A 20,402-nucleotide genomic window follows, 5' to 3' on the forward strand; every position below is an offset into this window, starting at 1 on the left:
TTAAAAACAAATAAATAAAGGGACTAATATTAAAGGCTTAGACCTCTACTCATTAGCTTAGTTCATTCAGTAAATGTGTATCAGGTGACTGTACCACAACTTCAGGACGAACCTGCAGGTGAAAATTTCTCCATGACTATAGATAAAGCCTAGAACAAATGCCAATCATTTAGACACTTATCTCCTTAGACACTGGGCAAGTACCAATATATTGGAAACTTTCTGGGAACAAAAAGCTCCAAATGTGTATTTCCAATTCTGCATGGTTACTTTAATGCCATTTCTCTGTCATCTCCTAAAGTATGATGCTGTAGTAGTTCCCTGACAGAAACTAACTTTGACTTGGCCTGCCAAAAGGTCTGTATCCTCCTTCCGTCTCTTGCTACATCTCCTATAATTTCTCCTTCCCAGCTCCTCATCCAGCTACTCCACACACTTAGGAATCGAAAAAGCCCTCAGCTTACAAATTAGGAACAGTGAGTTCTTTTAAATAAAACGTAATGAATGTCTCAAACATAATTCTATCACCCTAACTTAAAAAGAGGAACAAACAAACCACAAAAAACACACTATTAAATCATGATTTTCATTAAGTAGTACCTGGTTCTCAATGCTAACATATTTAAAAGGCTGAAAATCTACTAAAGTATGCTAAATGGAAAAATCGAAAACTGTGTGTTAAAAATTACTCAATCTTTCCACAATATTTCCATGAGCATAGTTTGCATTAAATATGAAGGATAATATTTAATTTAACATTTTATTGTTTAGAAATGACATAATGATAAACATTCTAGTGGTTATAGAATATGGCTATAGTCTAGAGTTAGTTTACAGCTATTAAGTAGAATAAATATGTCATGGAAACTGTTCTGAAGATAAATGTTACATTAGTTAAATCACAACAGCAAAAAGATATCCCATTCATTCACTCATTGAACAATGATTTATTGAGTATCTACTATATACTACTAGTACCATGTACTATGCAGTACTACTAATATTATGGATCATAGGTACCCAAGGATGAATTAATAATGTCTCTGTCCTAAAGAAACTTACTAGTGATAAAAGCAGACACATAAATTAGTAATTGCAAAGCAGTGTCTCAAGTGCATAAGTCAATGGTAGCACAAAGACTGAGCAATTCTTTGGATGATGGGTGGGAGAGAGTGAGAGGTCTCCTCAAAGAGTGAAAGCTTGAGGTGGATTTTAAGAGATGAGCCACAGTTTATTAGGCAAGAATGAACGAATGAGCAGCTATTAAACAAAGTCACAGAGGCACAGACTAGCCTGGAACATGGTGAGAAGAGGTGAGGGAAGAATTAAATTTTCAGCCAGGTCCAACTTGTGGAAGGCCTTAGAGACTAACCTAAGTGGCAGCATAACTGAATGTATAAAATAATGAAAGTAGAAATTATTTAGTTTCTGACCTGTCCAGTTCCTTACCACCTCAGGACCTAGGTATTACCCCTTTCCCCTGCCTGAAAAGTCCTTCCCCCGGATTTTTACACAAGTATATGCTGTGCCTCATTCAACTCTTGGCTTAACAATCACCTTTTAATACCACCGAACTGAATTAGTGCCACCCTACGACACCCACCTATTAATCTTCTATTTCCATTGTTGTTAAATCAATAGAGAACAGAAACACAGTTGTAAATATCAATTTTACAACTTTATGTAACATACCCATATACCCTTGATTTCTAATCTCTTTATTCTTGTAAACTAGACTGAGACAATTGTAGAAATTGCTAAGCAACCTTTGGTGTAGTACAGACTCTAGGGATTTGTTAGTTGGCAGTCTTCTCTTTATCCTGTAATGAACATATTTTGTTCACTAGTAGCCATATGAGTATGACTAAAGCAGAAGAAACCCTTTCAGAGATATTTGCATTTTATTATCTCAAAAGGATAAATCTCTAATGCAAATTATCAGGCAATATGACAAAACATAGTGAAGTGTTTTGGAGACAGCAGAAAAGATGTTTCTAGCCCTTTAAATCATACCTCATATGCAAATCTTCCTATCCTTGAGGAGACCTACATTTGTCTCCAGAGAAAAGAGCTAGGAAGTAAATCTCCATTAGTACTGAGAAAACTTAGATTTCTTTTATTTAGCATCCTGCTAAAGTGGGAGCTTCAGGGAATGTTTATACATAAACTGTATAAATGTGTATATTTATACACTGTATATTCATTGCAGTTATGTGTCTCCTTTTTCCTACTATTGTATTTTCCTTCATTCATTCAACCTCTGTGAGGACTACGAACATGAGTCATGCTCTCAAGTCATAGCCTAGAAGTGAGGCTGAGCATGCCTAGAATTTTGTAATACAACCTGATGAAAAGGATCAGGTAGCATTTCATAGGAGTTCAGTAGATAAGATTACTTTCAGCTGATTATATATAAATTAAAAAAAACTTTTAAATAAGAGGTTTATTTAAGCTGGACTTTTAAAGAATCACCTAACCAAAAAATGGTTGGGCATCAATGAATCTATAGATTACATGAAATGATATGTACATATATGGAAGATATATGTACATGTGCATTTATGATGGGGGATGAAGGGTGGGATAAGATCACCAGTATTCATCATATTCTGAAAGACATCTCTGACATTCAGAATGGTGAAAAGCAAACTACACCACACAGAATAGTGTCTGGAGAGGTTTGCAAAATTATTAAAATTAGTATGATTAGAATTACACTCTCATTGCCTCCAATTGTTCATCAGAATTTTTGCTTCTTAGTAATCTGACTGAGGAAGCATGATGAACTTTTCTTTGAATTTTTTGAAGTATGTTTTTCCGAAGTCTAGAAAACACATCTGATTGTTCCTCACTATTTCAAGATAGAAAATGTTCACTTTATTTCTATATAAACTTTCTTTATACCTACAAGATTTTCTACTATTGACAAAAATTAAGCCCATGATAATATTGTGCCTTTTTTGCTTCTTTTACTTAATTGAAATGGAAACTATTGTCATTTAAAATCAATAACAAAATGATAAAAATTAATAGGGAGGATTAGAATATGGACATTAAACATCATGTTAAAAATACATGTAGCATATTTTAAAGTTTTAAAAAAATTTATGATGGGAATTGATGGGAAACTAAAGGCATATACTAAAGAGATACATAGAGGAAAAAAAAGAATAAATTAAGATGTGCATTTGGAAAACAGGAAGAATAATAATATGAAAAAATAGAAGTAGTTATAAACATAAGAGATAATAGTATTTTATAGAGAAGAATTTTCTACAAGGATGAGTGCATAAAAAAACAGTAAGATGGTTTTAAAAGATTTAGAATCACAAAGTAGAAAGTGATGGCAAATGAAATACTCACTTAAATAAAAAAAAGGAGGGGATATAGATATAACTACTTGATGGCATGAAATCCAAGTACCTGAATTTTTGAAGTGTTTAAAAAAATCTAGTAAGGAAGGCTAAAAGTATAAAAGCTATAAGAATATCTTTTTGAGTTTAGTAGAATGTAAATTGATGATAAAAGATTGACAGGCACCAAGTAAGTAAAAAGCAAAATAATAAAAAAAGACAGATAAATTCAGATATTGACATTCAATAAGTATGCCTGCATAACACTGCATAAGAAGGAATACATTTCCAGATCCCAAAACAACATTATTCTGTTGTATTTTGTGCATACGTTGAATAAGGTAACAAAAGCATCAGTCACAGAACAAAAAATTACTTTCATGCTTTCTTTGCTTGAGCTGGTCAAATTTCTCTCCATACATGTGAACTCTGTAGTTAGGATGGAGCAATGATTTAAACAATCTTGTAGTTCTCTTTCCTCACTTTGTGTAGTCTGTGTGGTCCATGAATTTCACACAAAGAGATGCTTTACAAAGACCAAAGTCACATCATTCAGAACTTTCTAGCAGCTAAAACGATCTAATACTCTCATAGATTTAAGTACTCAAATCTTGACTGTTCCCAGATCTTTTACACAGGGCCAGGTGACTAGTTGACAGTCCTGACTGAAAGTAATTTCCTGAGATCTGGAGATGCTGGACCATATATTCCCTCCCAATACTAAGACCAATACTAAAAATAGTAAGATGGCTCTACGAAATGCAGAAGCACAACCAATGACCATTAATCCTAGACTAAAATGAAACAGTTCTGGCCCTTCTACAAAAAATTAATTGATAAAAACCTAAATGTTACAATCATCAAAATATTTGAGGTTTTGAGGTAAAGAGAATTAGCACTACAATGTAATTTGACAAGATACCAAATAAAATATGCAGTTCCACGTGTTTGGAGAAGTCTAAGACCCTAATCCTTCCCCTCACTAACTTGCAGAGGCCTGATTTCTCAACATTAGATCCTCACCTTAGAATATAGTCTTCGTCACTGATCTTTCCTCTCCTCTCTGCTTAGTAAAAGATATTACAAATCAGAGTTCAGTGTTTTCCTCTTCTCATGTTTTGCACTCTGCTAGGTTAGGCCAAAGATTCAAGGTTTCAAAGTGTCCCCACGTCTATCTCTGTAGCCCAAACTCTCTCCGGGACTTGGGCTTGTATTTCCAGTCACTGGACTTAAGCTGTGCATATCTGTGGAGTCACTGAGCTGGGCCCAGAAACCACCAGATATACATGGCAAATCCTCCTGAAACATCATTTGGCAAAGTTTGAGGGGAAAGTCGTATTTCACACTGGTATAAATATGAACCTACTACTACCGAGTAGAATCTAAAATCCATAGGACTTTTAGATGAAAACTGGAGACTTCAAGTAAGATTACTTTTGGGCTTCCGTGGTGGTGCAGTGGTTGAGAGTTCGCCTGCCGGTGCGGGGGACGCGGCTTCGTGCCCCGGTCCGGGAGGATCCCGCATGCCGTGGAGCGGCTGGGCCTGTGAGCCATGGCCGCTGGGCCTGCACGTCCGGAGCCTGTGCTCCGCGGCAGGAGAGGCCACAGCAGTGGGAGGCCCCCGTACCACAAAAAAAAAAAAAGGATTACTTTTGGTTGGCGGTGGGTGAGTATATTATTGTTGGAGATGATCTGATAGAAAAGTCTAAGACACTTTGCATCATGCTAAATAATTCTCCCTTATAAATATGGATTAGCATTTTTGTGTGAATACTGTAGCAAGAGTGAAAAGAGGTTTAATGATAGGAATGGCCATGGACAAACTATGAAGCAGGTCAAGTTTATTCTCCTCCCCCACCACCACCATCACTACTACCTCTCAGACCCTGTCCCAAGGTCTTGAAGAATCTGGCTTCTTTTCTTAACCTCAGCCTCAAGGCTAAGTATATTCTGTCTTTTCTTCATCAATATGTGCTCTTCCGCATTCCATTTTCTTAAGACATTAGTATGAATGTAAAGAGATAATCGTTTAACACTAAATATAAAAAGTCACATTAAGGTAGTGGTCAGATAGTGAAATTTCATACACTATCACTTTGGATATATCTGTTATTAGGCAGAATTCTGCTGAGCATTTACATTGTGCCAGAGAATGCGCAAAATGATAAGAATGCAAAGATGGACTAAAAAGGCCCAGCTATTCTTGTTGTGGAGGGCAGACTTGAAAATAAGGAAGTGTATTAGAAGCCATGTTTCCACAAAGGGTACATGGAGACATAAAGAAGAGTTTGTGTTATGTTGGTAGGAAAAAAAAAAGAGTTAGAAAAGGCTCCTGAGAGAAAAGGGCCTTAGAGGTATGTCTTAGAGGGTAAGCAGGTACAAGACCCACAAACAGAGAGCGATGGCTGTATTTCAGGCAAAGAACCAAGAAATAGCCTCGGGAGTCAAGGAAACTAAGAAATTCAGGATGGATGAAACAAAAGGTTGTAAGGGGAAGGGGAGACCCAGGCCTGACCCTTTGGTAGGACACACGAGTCAGCTGTCTCGGGTCCCAAATATGGTGGGGTTTTGGCACAAGGCACTGTACCTCACTACCCTGATCAAAATATTACTGAAATTCAATTTTTAAATTTCTGTCTTTAATGATATTCCAAGGGACCTAGAACAGATGCTATAAAGGGGCTTCCTTTAGTCTGCGTTTGTTTTGGAGAATACACATTGGCTGGGCGCTCTGGATTTTAATTCCAGGGGGTATATAGCGAGATGTGGTTGGAGAGTTTGGAAGGGGCAGAGGAGGATCAAACCAAAATAAGGAGTTTGTACTTTACTGTGTATGTAATGGGCAGCATTAGTGGATTTTAAGCGGACAAGAAAGGAGAGGTTTCAGAAAGTTCTTTCAGCTAATCCAAACAGGTTTTTGAGGTAAAGGCAGGGAGAGGGAAAATAACCACAATAATATGGGGGTAGTTATGTTGATAACCTGAACTAAGTTAGAAACAGTGAGGATATGAATATGTGGTATCCTATAATACTGCAGCAGACAGAATGATGGCCCCTTAAAAGATATCTAGGTCCCAATCCCTAGAACCTGTGAATACATTATGTTACACGGCAAAGGGAAATTAGGTTTACAGATAGAACTAAGGTTGCTAATCAGCTGACTTTAAACTAGGGAGATTATCCTGGGTTACCTGGGTGCCTGAAGTAATCACAAGAGTCCTGAAAAGTAGAAGAGGTAAGCAGGGGCGTCAGTGTCATGGCGATGGGATGTGAGTAGGCCTTAACTGGCTGTTGCTGGCACTGAAGATGGAGGAAGGGGGCCATATACCAAGGAGGCCAGGCACCCTGTAGGAGTGGGAAAAGGCAAGGAATAGGATTTTCTAGAGATCCAGAATACACACAGCTCCTCCAACTTCTTAATTTTGGCCCCGTGAGAACCATTCTGGACTTCTGGCCTCCACAACTATAGATAATAAATCTGTGTTGTTTTGAACCACCAATGTGGAAATTTGTTACAGAATCAACAGGAAAAACACAAATACCCGACTCAGCCTTGGCATGAAGAAAGCCTGTGACTGAAAACCACATTGAACATTTACAGTCTCTTCTAAAATGTGAGTCGTATCTTCATCAGAGTTCTCTCTGGTCAGGCAGCTCTCACCTTCGTAAAGGTTTTCCTAGATGAGGAATACCGCACTCCGGTCTTACTGTTCGTGGTTCTTTACCCTTCCTCCTGAAACACTTAAAGATCTCTTAATATATGGATATAATTTTTATGTCTGTTGATCAACCAATTGCTGAGCTTTGTGTCCACTTCTGTTCAGAGAGTAAATTTAAAAATACTCAGTATGAGGGACTTTAAATGTAATACAGCATTAGAAGTAGGAGCTTTAGAGTCACATGGACAAGGATCAAGTCACAAATTCACCCCTTACAGGTAGTGTGGCTTTGGGTAATTTATAATACTTGAGCCTCAGTTTCCTCATCTGTAAAAAGGAATAGCAATGTCTTAGGTCAGGATCCCCGGAAACACATTCTGAGGTGAGGACTGTGTGTACTTGTTTTATTAACAAAACACTTCCAGGAAAAACACAAAAATAACAGAGTAAGCAAGATAGGGAAGGAAGTGATTTCAGGCAAAATTGTAGCATCAGCATGATCCTGCAGGGGAGCCTTGGGGTGTAAATTACACTTCAGATTTTCTTATTACTACAGGCTTTTATACAGTGTAGGGCAGTCCTTGGCAAAGGGTGTACTAGGAGGGAAGTGAACTCCTAAGTGGGTCCCCTCTGGCTCTCTGTGCCTGAAGGCAAAATGAGTCTAGTAGCCCTTGGGCAGTCTTCCAAAGAGAGTCTCAGGGGCTGGCTCTGAGAAGTAAAAGAACACAGAAGCTAGGGGTAAGGCGGATCCAATCAAAGGGATCCTAAGGGATCAGGATGGAACTTAACTGGGTCTGCCACAAGCATCTACCTCATAGAACTCCTAAGGATTGAATGTACTTATGTTTTTCTTTCTTTAGCTTTTAAGATTCCTGAACTATTTTTCTTTTGGAATAGCACACAATATCTAGTGCCATGTTCTGCACATAGAGTGCTCAGCAATGAAATAATTCTTTCGTGACATAGGCATCCATCCCAGAAAGGATAAAAGAGACAAAGGAGAAATAAAGCAAATGTGAAGGTTACCAGAATAGAAAGTAACCAAATTAGTCTGAATCTAGCATTTCAAAATGGTCATAATTTCAGTCATATTTTTCAGAGAGCTGGAAACTTGAAAAACTTAAGATTCACAACTATTTGCTTTCATCTCTGAAAAGCTAGGCAAAGTAAACCAACCAACGAACAAACAATGTATTTATCTGATGACAATAAACCTTACAGGAAATGCCGCCCCTCCCACTGCCAAGAAACAATCTAACGAGTCCCCAGAATACATGTAATTTTTTTCTTAAAGTATCTCCTTCTTTGCTATTCTGGTCCTATTCTGATAATTAAAACCTTCAATTTTGATAGCATGTTACAACTTTAAAGTGCATTCACGTTTAAGTGCATTTAAAGAGCATTCAATTTTACATGATGCTCACACAACCCTGTCATATATTTTCACTCCCGTTTTACAAATGAGGGAACAAGCTCTGACAGGGTAAGTGATCTAGTTAAGGTTGCACAGCTAAAGGCAAGATCCCAACTTCTGACACCCAAGAAAGCACTTTCCTCAGGGTTCTACATGATTCTTCACCTTGTATGAGTCAAGATCCAGTCAGGAGACAGAAATCACACCAAAATTAGAACAGGGAAAATTTAATATAAAGAATTATTAACTAGCAATTCTTCTTTTAAGAGAGAAGATATCACTAAAGAATGAAGGAAGAGTGGATTAAGGGAGCAGACACTACCTCCAGGGCTGTGGGAGAGTACTCAAGGAGGGATAACTTAGATGAACTACCCCCATCCCTGCTCTCTACCCTACAAAGCCTGAGAGACAGTCCTCATTGGAGATAATGAGGTTGTGGCCCATTTGACAGTCAAGAAATTGGTTGAGGCGTCACAGACCGGGCTGGTGAGAAAAACCACCAGCTAGGGGCCCCGTGAAACTTGCTAGGAAGTCACCCACTGGGTTGCTGGCGAGGCTTACTAGGAAGTCACACACTGGGGAAGTGGCCAAATTTCCTGGAGGGTGTGAAATACTGGTTTCTTGGATACCACTGACCACCACACCATAGGAGCAAGAAGAAAAGCACTGGAAACAAGAAGAGGAGCCCCTTTTATATGCAGTGTCCCTCCAGCACCTTCTATTGACAAGTGCTAACATTGAGCCAACTGAAAACAAAGAAATGTTTACAGGTTCCAGCTCTAATTATCACAATTCAGGGCAAAAAAAGATGAATTAGAAGCTTCCAAACACTAAATTAGCAAGCACACACCTCAGTGACTCTCCTGGGTTCTTAAGGGTAAAATGCTTTTATGTCAAATTCCTGCCCCATTTGTTTTCTTTTTCCCTAAGTACCTCTACAATAAAACGCAGACCCAACCTCTGGGGACACTATGTACTGACTGCTGGTAGGATATGTGGTAATTGCATGGGAAGAGTGTACAACACAGTGACTGAGACCACGTCTTGAGCCAAACACTTGGGTCTGAATATGAGCTTCACCACTGACTAAAACTGCAGCCTTGCAAAAATTAACCTCTGTATGCCTCAGTTTCCTTATCTGTAAAAGGGGATGATAATATTGCATACTTTACTAAGATGTCAGGAGAAATAAATTAATATATGTAAAGCCTATAGAACAACATGTGATAAATGTTAAAAAAGATAAATGATAAAAAAGAACTTCATAAATATTAGTATTACCCGTACGTGTTAGTTTGTAAATGGCATTTAAAAATACACACTGTATTTGGTTCTAATTACCAATTTCCACTTAAGACTGTATCTCATAATGCTAAAACCCAACTTCATTGGGTGACACTGGGCTACGGTACAAAAAGTCCTGCCCATACCTGGGCACTGCCCGCACCTCTGGCTGCAGATCCTGGCATTGCTCCTGGCTCACTGAATAATCCTCACCAATCAAAGCCAATTCATTGGGGACCCATTTTCTCAAGTGAAAAAAGACACGGTTAAATCATCTTTCTTTAAGATCTCTGCCGTTGTGACTAGCTTTGATCCCCCACTTCCCCAAACAGTGAGTTATACGAGAAGGGGAAAAAAGAGGAAATTATCATTTTCAGTGCCTACCCATCTATGTCAGGCAAGCGTTTTGCACGTTCTGCCTGATCTCATCCTTACCGTAGTCCTGTCAGATTAGTACTTTTAATCCTATTTAACAAATAAGGAAACTGAGGCTCAGAAAGGTCGACACTTCATTCAAGATCATACTCTTGCTAAGTAGCAGAGCCTGAATTCAAACTGGGTCCTTGTTTGGGTCGACTAAGCATTTTTAACTGTTCCGCTTGCCTCCCACACTGTCTTCATCTCAGACAGCAAGACTCCTAACAACTCAGTGCTTTTCATGCTTTGCTTTAAAGAGATGAGTGGGTGTGCACCTTTTTTTTTTAATTATCATTTTGAAACTACAGCAAATTAAATTCACCTACCAGTTACAGGAATTTAAAGTCACCCCTAACATCTCACACGAAACTAGCCTTTGAGTGAAACCCAGCGGCCCTCCTGCATCCTGGCGCCCCGGTCCTCGCCTCTCCTCCCAGCTGCAAACTTGGTGAAGGGAAAGGAGCCTGGTGGCAGGCCAGCGAGCTGAGTTCCAGCCCCTGTTCTGCCGCTCTGTCAAACCTTGGAGACTTCTCCTTCAAGGTAGCAGGAGGCTGTCTGCTCGGGTCAACTTAGGGTTTCTCCCGCGTCTCAGCCCGGCGGCTCTGAGGGCGCCCGCGGCGAGGGCGTGCCCAGCGGTCTCGCCGCAGATCCCGCGTGAAACTGCCCAGTTCGCTGAGGAGGCTGCTTACCGCAGCTGTCCCCACCCCCATCCCGCAGTCCCTTTCTTCCCGCTTCTTCTAACTTGGAAAAGTGAAGCCCCTACACTTCAAGCCTCCGCTAAGTTCCCGTCTGCACCCGAGGCCGGGGCGCTGCTTCCCCGTCCCTGGCTGCCAGAAAAACCAGTCTCCAGTTTTCTAACTTTACGCTCCTCTGAGGGGAATTCTGAGAACTCTGCGACGGGTCTGACTGAAACGTGAGAAGACAAAGCCTGTCTAATCAGTGAACTCCGACGCCTCCACCCGGCTCGTAGCGCCCAGGCCTTCTCCGGCGAGCGCACGCCGGGCGGGTCCCAGAGCTCGGCTTTCTCACGCCAGGATTCCGCGCCCCGAGGCTCGCGGCGCTCGAGCCGCAGCGCCCGGCAGTGGGCGAGCCGAAGTCCAGGTGCCGCTAATTCTGCTCCGGCCCGCACAGGTCTGAGGAAGTCAGGGCGTGCTCACAGCGCGGCAGCCTAGCGCAGCACTCGGCCGCCGGGAGGCTGAAGAAAGGTCCGCGCTGGGCTCGCAGCCCTTCCTGCCGGCCTCCCCACGCCGGCCCTCGGCTCCCCTCGTTTCCCGCTCCCGCCTCCTCCCGTAGACTGCCAGGCGGACCCAGCCTGCCTCTCTCTCAGCCTTCACTACCGGGTCAAGCGGCGGAGGGAGGGAGCGGAGACAGCGGCGAAGCGGCTCCCCACCCGGCGCGCGCGTGCCCCTCCTCCCCCTCCAGCCCGCTCCCTCCTCCTCTGCCCTCTGCCTCCTCCCCTGTTGCCAGTACAGTACAACTAGTACGCGCGCACACAGACACAGACACGCGCGGGCGCGCGCGGACCCTGCCGCTACCACTGCAGCTACCATGGATATCAGCTAACAACACACGCTCAGGAGCGCGCGCGCGCTCCCACTCGCACCACGCAGGAGTGGCCCCCGGCATCCTTACCCTCCTTCCCCACCCCCACCCCACCCGCTCCCCAGCTCGGCTACTGCTCGCTCTGGCTGCCGCCGCCGCCGCCGCCGCTGCTGCCGCCACCACCACAGCTCTCTTCTGCTGCGCGGCCGCAGCCTTGAGTGTCATTCAAGGGACAGCACAACCTCACCCAAGCTCTCCTACCTCTGCCCAGCCGTCCCTGTCATCCTCCCCCTTCCTCGTCCACACTCCATCCAAAGAAGAGGGAAAGCACCGAACAGAGGCGGGAGGAAGGCAGTCTGCTCTTCTCACCTCCTGGCCCCCTGGCTCCTTCATCCTCATTCTCTCAGCACCAACTCCCCTACCCCAAAGGAATCCCTCAGGAGCTGAGGCGACTCACCCCACTGCCATGTCCAAAAGCTTGAAAAAGAAAAGCCACTGGACTAGCAAAGTCCATGAGAGTGTCATTGGCAGGAACCCGGAGGGCCAGCTGGGCTTCGAACTGAAGGGGGGCGCCGAGAATGGACAGTTCCCCTACCTGGGGGAGGTGAAGCCCGACAAGGTGGCCTATGAGAGCGGCAGCAAGTTGGTGTCTGAGGAACTGCTGCTGGAAGTAAACGAGACCCCCGTGGCGGGGCTCACCATCAGGGACGTGCTTGCCGTGATCAAACACTGCAAGGATCCCCTCCGGCTCAAGTGTGTCAAGCAAGGTGAGCGCAGCGGCTTGCTCGGTTCTTGCCAGGAGGCTGGACCGCTTCAAGCGCGGGGCATAATGGAAGGGTGGGCTCGCGTGTGGAAGGGGGTGTGTGTTGTGCGACGGTGGGGTGAGGTCGAGAGAGAACCGGCAGAGCAAGTGGGCTTTGCCGGGGTTCCGAATGGGGGGCTCGGTGGAAGGGAGGGGCGGATTGCGGTGGGGCGTGCAACTTTGTTTGCGCAGTTATCCCTTCCCCTTTGGTAGGTGTTCGGCCTTGTGTGACCTCGGAGGTGCAGGCGAGCTCCCGGGGCAATTGAATGTGCGTCAGCGGCACGGCCCGCAGTGGATGAAGAGCTTTTAGGGAAGGAAGGAAGGAAGGAGGGAAGGAAGGAAGGGAGGAAGGATGGAAGAAAAGGAGGGAGGGAGAAAGGGGAGAAGGGAGAAAGGGGAGGAAGGAGCAACTTGAGGGTGCAGCGGCATCACCAGCAGGGCGGGGAGGAGTAGGGGGTGGCGGGACGAGCAGAGAGCTGCGCCCTCCGTCTCGGGAGCTGGACTGAAGACGCCTTGGGGGAATCCCTGAGCCACTAGTTGACAAAGAAGGGACGGGGCAGATTGCTTCGGGCGCTTGGACGGGTCTTCCTTAACTTTTTCCCTGCCTCACTCCCCTGTCCCCCTCCCCCGCCCACGATCGTGTCATGTGGGCACCGCGCGTCACGTGCGCACTGACTAACCCGGGCGCTCACCCCGAGCTGGCCCGCGGGAGGCGGTTCGCGAGGAAGGCGCGGCACTAGCAGCGGGTTCTAGCGTTGGGGGTCAGGAGGAGAGACGTGGTTACCGGAATGTTCTTTACTATGAACATTGGGTTGAGTGGAAGTTCTCTGTGGTTGGACTCCCCTCTGGCTTCGGATTTGGGCAAAGGGGGGAGGGGGGCGTGTTTCTGAGGAGGAGTTGGATGGAAAAGCCAGCTGGTTACAACTCAGGCTCGGTCAGCTCCAACCTGGTTTAGATGAGGCTCAGCTGAAGGCTGTGATGGGCTGTTGCAGAACTCTCTGTCTTTGCCTGAAAGAAAATTATGGTCCGTAGGAGGGAAGAGGGAGATAAAAGTTTCTTGGAAAGAGGACAACTTTAGCTCGAATTAAGTAGTGTATCTTTGTTTTCCACGTGGGATTTCATACATTTTGTAGCTCACATTCGCATCTCGTGTGTGGCGTGTATGTATATGTGCACATTCACATCAATCTAAAGGTTTCTTGTTGGTGATACATTGTTTGTCCCGCCTCATAGATGGAATTGAGCTGTCATTGCCTGCATTTTGAGCGACCACTTAATCTTACTGCATGATCAGCTGTCAGGAAACACTCTTCGGGGGATTTGAAACACTCTTAGGGAGCTATTCTTATCTATAAACCAGTTTTAAAAGTAAGCCACTGAAAAATGAAATCTCAGTCAAAATTTCTTAACTGTAAATTGCCATACAAAAAGAGTTTTCATTGGGGATTCTTGAGTATTAGTAGCTGATGACTTGAGATAGGCTAATGTGAACATTGACTTGTAGGTCAACATAGCTCCATACTGAATGAAACTGAAGAATATGAGTTTGGTAGGAAGGCAAATAGAGTATCTTACTATTTTTCAAGATGACATACCAGAGGCTCAAACATAGGCGTTCATGTTAACATATTTGATGTCATGGTACTATCTTGCAGCAATAGATATAAATGTAAGGTTTTGGTTTTGAGTCCAAAAATCTACTTTACAATTGATGACCATGGTTTTGTTGGCAACAAGGTTGGTATTTGTAGTGGAAAGTGGCTGCAAACCTTAAGGCATTGTTAAGTTGGACTAATGATAATATCCTAATGAGAGAGGTGATTGTCCTATTATAGTTTATAATTATTACCACATTTTAATGTACTCATTCTGAGCACTGCATCTTGAGATGGACCTTCCCAAACTGTAACTCTAGCAGCAAGACAAGAAAAGAAAGAAAGGGAGATTGTTGGGTATTGTCAATCTATTCTATAAAATCCAGTGGAAAGACTTGGAAAAGTGAAAGCATGAAAGCTATCATTAAATCTTGAAAAGCTATCAAGTAAGAAAAGGAATTCTGACTATCCTGTGATACTCTATAGGGTCAAACTAAGATGAATCTATGAAAATTTTTAAAGGATGAAGCATCTTTACTTTTATTAAGACGATTCTAATAGAGCTTTAAAAAAAAAAATCTGTGGACTATATTGTGAACTCATGAGCCTCCATCATTGTGAGTGTTTATGAAGAGGCCAATGACCACATGCCATGGATTCTTATGTAAGATGGGTACCTGGACTAGATCTCATTTAAATCCTTCCATGATTTGATCCAAGGTAGTCTCTGATACTCAACTTCTGTGTTAGATTTTATTTGGAAGATTACTGTTTTTAGAACTCATGGCATATACACATATAATGTGATATATTTAGGGAAATTTTCTTTTCATTCTGTGTTAACCTTCAGTTCTGCGCTTCACTGAGCCATTGATGATTGATGTTCATAATGATGTTCACAGAACCCCAGAGGAATCTGATTAACCTCCTGAATCACTAACCAAGGAGCAAAAATAATTGCTTCTTTTAGCTTTTGTGGAAAATATAATCCTCTTTTATATTCTTCTATGTATGGTGATTCATATACTATTCCCCTGTTGAAATCTTTCTTTCCCTTGTCAAATAATAATAGGTTTACTTTATCATTGTAAGCAAAGTGAAAATTTCAGAACCGTAGATACCGTGCCTGTGTGTCTTGGGTTTCACTATAGATTTCACTCGCTGGAAAAATATTTAGAAACCCTTGGCTCAGTAGTCTTATTTCTAGAGAGCCAGTAAACTAACGTAACTGAAAAACTTAAACATGGCTTGTTTAGCAGTTGTATTTTTAAAATATTAACGAGATAGTTGATTTTCGAGTATTCAAACGTTGGGTATTATACAGAAACTACATATATAATCAGGTAAACTGAGGCAGATTTTGCAAAGAAAAGAAGTTTGAATATAAGAATATTGATTAAAAAGTGCACCAGGTAAAATTGCATTGTTTAATCACTTTTTATTTATGTGCTTGGCTAATTTTATATTACAGTTGTTATAAGATTAAATTATCATAATTTTAAAAGAAGGTGAACTACCAGAATTTTAAGACACAGTAGACAAATAGATGTAGTTTTTCTACATTGTATAAATGTTTTCAAAGCCATTTTTGAAAGCCATTTAATTAAATTCAGGGGATTTCTTTTCTAATTTAAGCTGCATTTAATCCACACAGTGATGAGTCACATATGAAAAATATCCTTTATTGTCACATCCTATTATTATTTATAAACTATGGCTTTTTAGTTTATAATAATAAACTTTCCTCACCAAACTAGTTAATCTAAACTAGCACTTCTGTTCTGCGATCTCATTAATGCAGTGGATGCAATTGAAGGACGTTTCTTGAGTGATTTTGAGATCTGTGCTGAAGAGCTAAAGGTTTTTTTTTTCTTTTCTTTTAAAATCTGCACTAAAGTTCACAGCAGCCAGTTACATAGACCATTGTGTCCTACATTCCTAGCTACTGCATCTAAAACCACATGGGGACCTACATAGCCTGAACTTATTTTCCCGTTTAGGATCTCACGATGGAACATAAAAGACAAAATGTTTTATAATTCTTCCGATGTAGGAGAAGGGCCAAGTAAAGCCTTTGAAATTCAGTTCTAGAGAAGATGTACATTGTTCTCCCTCCTATTGCTCCTTTCAGAGATGCCTTCAAAGGAAAGAAGATCCAAATTTATTGAGTCATGCTTTCTTTTTGACTGACTTCAAGGTAGTATCATAGAGTTAAACCTCTATGCTTCCTTTATTTGAAAAGCTGAAAACAAATTGTGTCAAATTTTCTCCAAGATTGATTTTCCTCCATAGAAATTTATGTACGTGAATTTTATTGAATTGTTTAAACAATTTGATCAGTTAATTTTTTTAGGATAAAGTATCTTTAATGTTTTGGAACAAGGTTAATGAGACACTTATCTTTGGGCATAATTTATGGGGGATGCTACTTTAGTTTTTCAGTATATTTTTTAAATGTACGTAGTTTAGGTAGTATGACCTTGAATGCTAAATATGACTGCTTTTTGTATGTGTTTGTTTTGAATGAGAGTAATCTTGGGGTGAGATCACAGCTAATGTATTTAAATGCCACCATTTCTGCTCTTAACATTTATACGGTGCAATCTTTTGCCATATTTCTTATGCTCACTTTTCTTTTTAGTTGCTTGAAATTCACACATTCACATTCATAATGAGCAAAAGGTTTTCACATTTGACAACCCTGACTGCTTGTAGTTTAAACAATGGCTTTCAAATGCATAGCAGTTCCTGGCTGAATCATTTCCCTCAAGAGTTGTGATAGTGTAGCCATTAAATGTAGTCTCCCAAGTAGCCTGTCTGGGTTTGAATCCTGAGTATGCCACTTAGTATTGGCTATATAAACAAGTTGTCTAGCCTGGGGTAGTAATAGTATCTTGAGAATATTAAATAAGATGTATTTAAATGATGTAGTGTCTGGCAGATAATAAGCATTATGTAAGTGTTACTAAATGTTATTCCAAGCATACTGGTCATTTTGAGCTAGTGACATGAAATGTTTTTAACTTTCAAGATATTTTACACTTATTTGAAGACTAACTGAAAAATAGAAAATGATTGACTAATTAATACTATGAGTAATTTGCAAGTAGTAGTCTTCTTTGAAGAGCATTAATGGGAAGAGTAATGTCATTAAGTGGAATGGAACATGTTTTCACATTTTAAAAATAACTCTCACTGATACCATCTTTATGTGTAAAGATCTGTTTTATATTTATTTTATACTCTAGCCATAGTTTTTCCCCAGTTATTTATTCCCTTTGTACCCATATCTCTTCTCCTAAACAGTTGGTGAATATATTGAATCAGTTACTCTAGGCTTGACAAGCACAGAAATCCTATTCGAATTCACTAATTTAACCTTAGGAATTTATTTATACTTCTTGCATGTGACTATTAGATGGTAGTATAGTGGGGTTTTTTTAATAATCATATTTTATTTATTTATTTTTGGCTACGTTGGGTCTTCGTTGCTGTGTGTGGGCTTTCTCTAGTTGCCATAAGCTGCTTTTCCTTGCGGTGGCTTCTCTTGTTGCAGAACGTGAGCTCTAGGTGCACGGGCCTCAGTAGTTGTGGCGCACAGGATCAGTAGTTGTGGCTCGCAGGCTCTAGAGCGCAGGTTCAGTAGTTGTGGCGCATGGGCTTAGTTACTCCGCAGCATGTGGGATCTTCCCGGACCAGGGCTCGAACCCATGTCCCCTGCATTAGCAGGGGGATTCTTAACCACTGTGCCACCAGGGAAGTCCCGACTATTATCATGTTTTAAGGCAGAACTTTTATTTCTTAGCTAGAGATCAAGACCTCATAAAGAAGGGCAATCACGAAACAGAATTAATTCTTAAGTGTTCACAGTCAACCATGTATAATAAGGGAAAATACACCAAAATTCAGCAAAAAGTTTACTTTGCATCTGTGAGCACGTCAGCAGCTCAATATAAGTAATTCTCTATATTAACACTTTAAAGATGAAGGATTTACCATCAGCCTCCCCCAGTGAGTTTAGCATTTCAGCTGACTTAGTCCCTTCTTAGAATTCAATAGGACCATCTACCTTGAAGGTCCAGTGCCCAATATTAATTTTTGAATTTTATTTTATTTACTTTTTTATACAGCAGGTTCTTACTAGTCATTAGTTTTGTACACATCAGTGTATATATGTCAATCCCAATCGCCCAATTAATCCAATATTAATTTTTAAAAATCTTTCTAAGCTACAATCTGGCTATTTATCATGATAAGAAGCATGGGATAGGGTCTTACAACTTGCTTAGTATTGTGACTCTTTAATTATTTATTCTGTTCTAGTCCCAGCTCCCTCTCTTCTGTTTACAGAAAGGACTGATGTGAAATTTACTTTAATAAAAGTAAATTATAATTATTTTGTATAGATAATTTAGTAATAGGTTGATAAGTACTGATTTTACATAGACTTATATAGGGATATGCATCTGCTTAAAACTGTTGTAAAATACTCATATTGTCATAGGAAGTTAATAATTGCTTCTGTTATTACATTTCATTGACATGTTACTCTATTAAAAAAGACTCCATTTGGAGATTAATTGTTTACAAACTTAAAAAAATTGTTTAAAGTTTAATATACAGTGTTGTCTGCTTTGGATAGTCTAGAAGTAACAGAAAAAAGTTTCCTTTTTTGACAACTGATTGAATATTAACTCAGATGCATCCAGTGCATCTATTTTCAAGGATCCAGTAGGTTAATGATGGATATTTTAAATGAATAATTAGATTTGTTTCAATATTTAACATATTTTATGGCTTGTTTTACCTTGGAAAACATTTCTCCCTGTAATTGTTACACGAATCCATGTCCGGCTTTGTGTTATTTTCAGTTATTTTGGTTTACTTAAAAAAAATTTCACTTTTATGGCAGTCATCATATATCCAATAATGGCCCCAAACAAATATGTGACAGAAGAAAGAGTAAACCTTTATAGTGTGAAGTAAAAGATATTGATTTTTCTAATGATAAAATTTGTGGATTAATGTTTTGAACCTTTTAACTGCCTTTAGTGAAACTTGTGCATATGAAATCAGAGATTTTTCTATAAATAGCCATGGGTTTAATTAAGTGACTGTGAAATGAAATAGGAAGAAGCAAACTTGTTTAACAAAAAGTGTATATTTTATTTATCTATTTTTCATATTACATTGTGTTTAAAGAAGTTTCTTAAAACATGAGTTTCCCAAATGTTACAGTGACTTATTTATATTGCCATGGATTACAGGTAGCGTAGGGGCTGTTTGCACTTTACATTGCACTTGAAAGATCATAGAGAATGTCTCAGTAAAAATGTTAAATGCAAAAACCAATTATATGTATTTTTAACACTTATTTATCATTTTATAGGTGAGCAATGGTGCTTATCCTAGTATTTTGTATCACTGTGCACAAGAAGGTGCATACTTAGCTGGAATATATATTAATTCAAGGATAACAAGTGCTGTAGAAACCCACAGATTAATCTAGCAACATACCCTAAGCTTGTCAAAATCTGATTAGCTGGATTGCAAGCACGAGCAAGTTTCAGAGATATGAAATGTCCAATGTTGCATCTGTGAAGCATTATGATCAGTCCACAGTTGAACCCAGTTTGCCTTTCTTTGCAGTCTGTGCTATAAGGATGTTAAAGCAACTCTTTACTAGACAAAGTTTCTTCAAAAAATAACAAGCATTAATAGAGACAATAATATTTGACTATAATTATTACTGTGATAAATATCACTACAACATACTACAATATATAGGTGTATCAAAGTAGCATGCTGTACACCTTAAGCTTATACAATGTTACACGTCAAGTTTATTCAATCAAAAAAATAACAAGCATTTAGGCCTAAAGGGTCACAAAAATCTCCCCAAAATTGTGGCTTATTTCCAAAAGCACCCTGAACGTGAATAACTGTAATCTTGGCTTTCCGGCAAGTCAGGTACTTAGTGGATGGCCATTTTGTTAGGACTGGGGCTTTAGACAGAAGGTGATGCCTCTATGGAAAAGCAGGAATATTATCAAAGATGCTCTTACCCATCTGCAGTTAAAATACTAAAACCTTCCTTCTTAGTATTTTTTCTGAAACATTATCTCTAACATTATCTCCTTTTTCTCTTTGGTTGGAAGTACCTTTTCTTTCCTTTTCTTAAGTTCAGTGTGGCAGAGTCACTCTAGTGAATAGCAAATTTGTTCTGTTCTGCTTCTTTGTATACATGGAACACACACACACTTTTGAAACACTAAGGTTAAATGCTAGTTTTTTTACTTTTTGTTTTTTTTTAATTTATTTTTTGGCCACGCTGCG

The 20,402-nt window shown here is 40.4% G+C and overlaps 1 protein-coding gene and 1 long non-coding RNA gene across 14 annotated transcripts in view; one reads left to right on the top strand and one right to left on the bottom strand.

Annotated features, from left to right (window-relative positions):
• The window catches only part of LOC132597795 (uncharacterized), a 319,492-nt gene extending 307,066 nt beyond the window's left edge, over nt 1-12,426 (bottom strand). Inside the window, exon 1 of one of the 2 annotated variants that reach the window (XR_009565121.1) lies at nt 12,127-12,426. This is a non-coding gene — a long non-coding RNA (uncharacterized lncRNA). The other variant, XR_009565122.1, reaches the window with a different exon arrangement.
• MAGI2 (membrane associated guanylate kinase, WW and PDZ domain containing 2) overlaps nt 11,650-20,402 on the top strand; it is a 1,362,215-nt gene continuing 1,353,462 nt past the window's right edge. For 4 of the 12 annotated variants that reach the window (XR_009565115.1, XM_060304748.1, XM_060304751.1 and 1 more), the window contains exon 1: nt 11,651-12,436. Coding sequence is in view for 11 of the 12 variants with exons in the window: in XM_060304748.1 (XP_060160731.1) it covers nt 12,136-12,436 (301 nt within the window). In the remaining variant the exon portion in view is untranslated. Of the gene's footprint in view, nt 12,437-20,402 lie in introns of all 12 variants that reach the window. The other 8 variants (XM_060304741.1, XM_060304743.1, XM_060304742.1 and 5 more) reach the window with 4 other exon arrangements.

The sequence above is a fragment of the Globicephala melas genome, chromosome 9 (genome assembly GCF_963455315.2).
Source record: "Globicephala melas chromosome 9, mGloMel1.2, whole genome shotgun sequence".
NCBI classification, from domain to species: Eukaryota; Metazoa; Chordata; class Mammalia; order Artiodactyla; family Delphinidae; genus Globicephala; species Globicephala melas.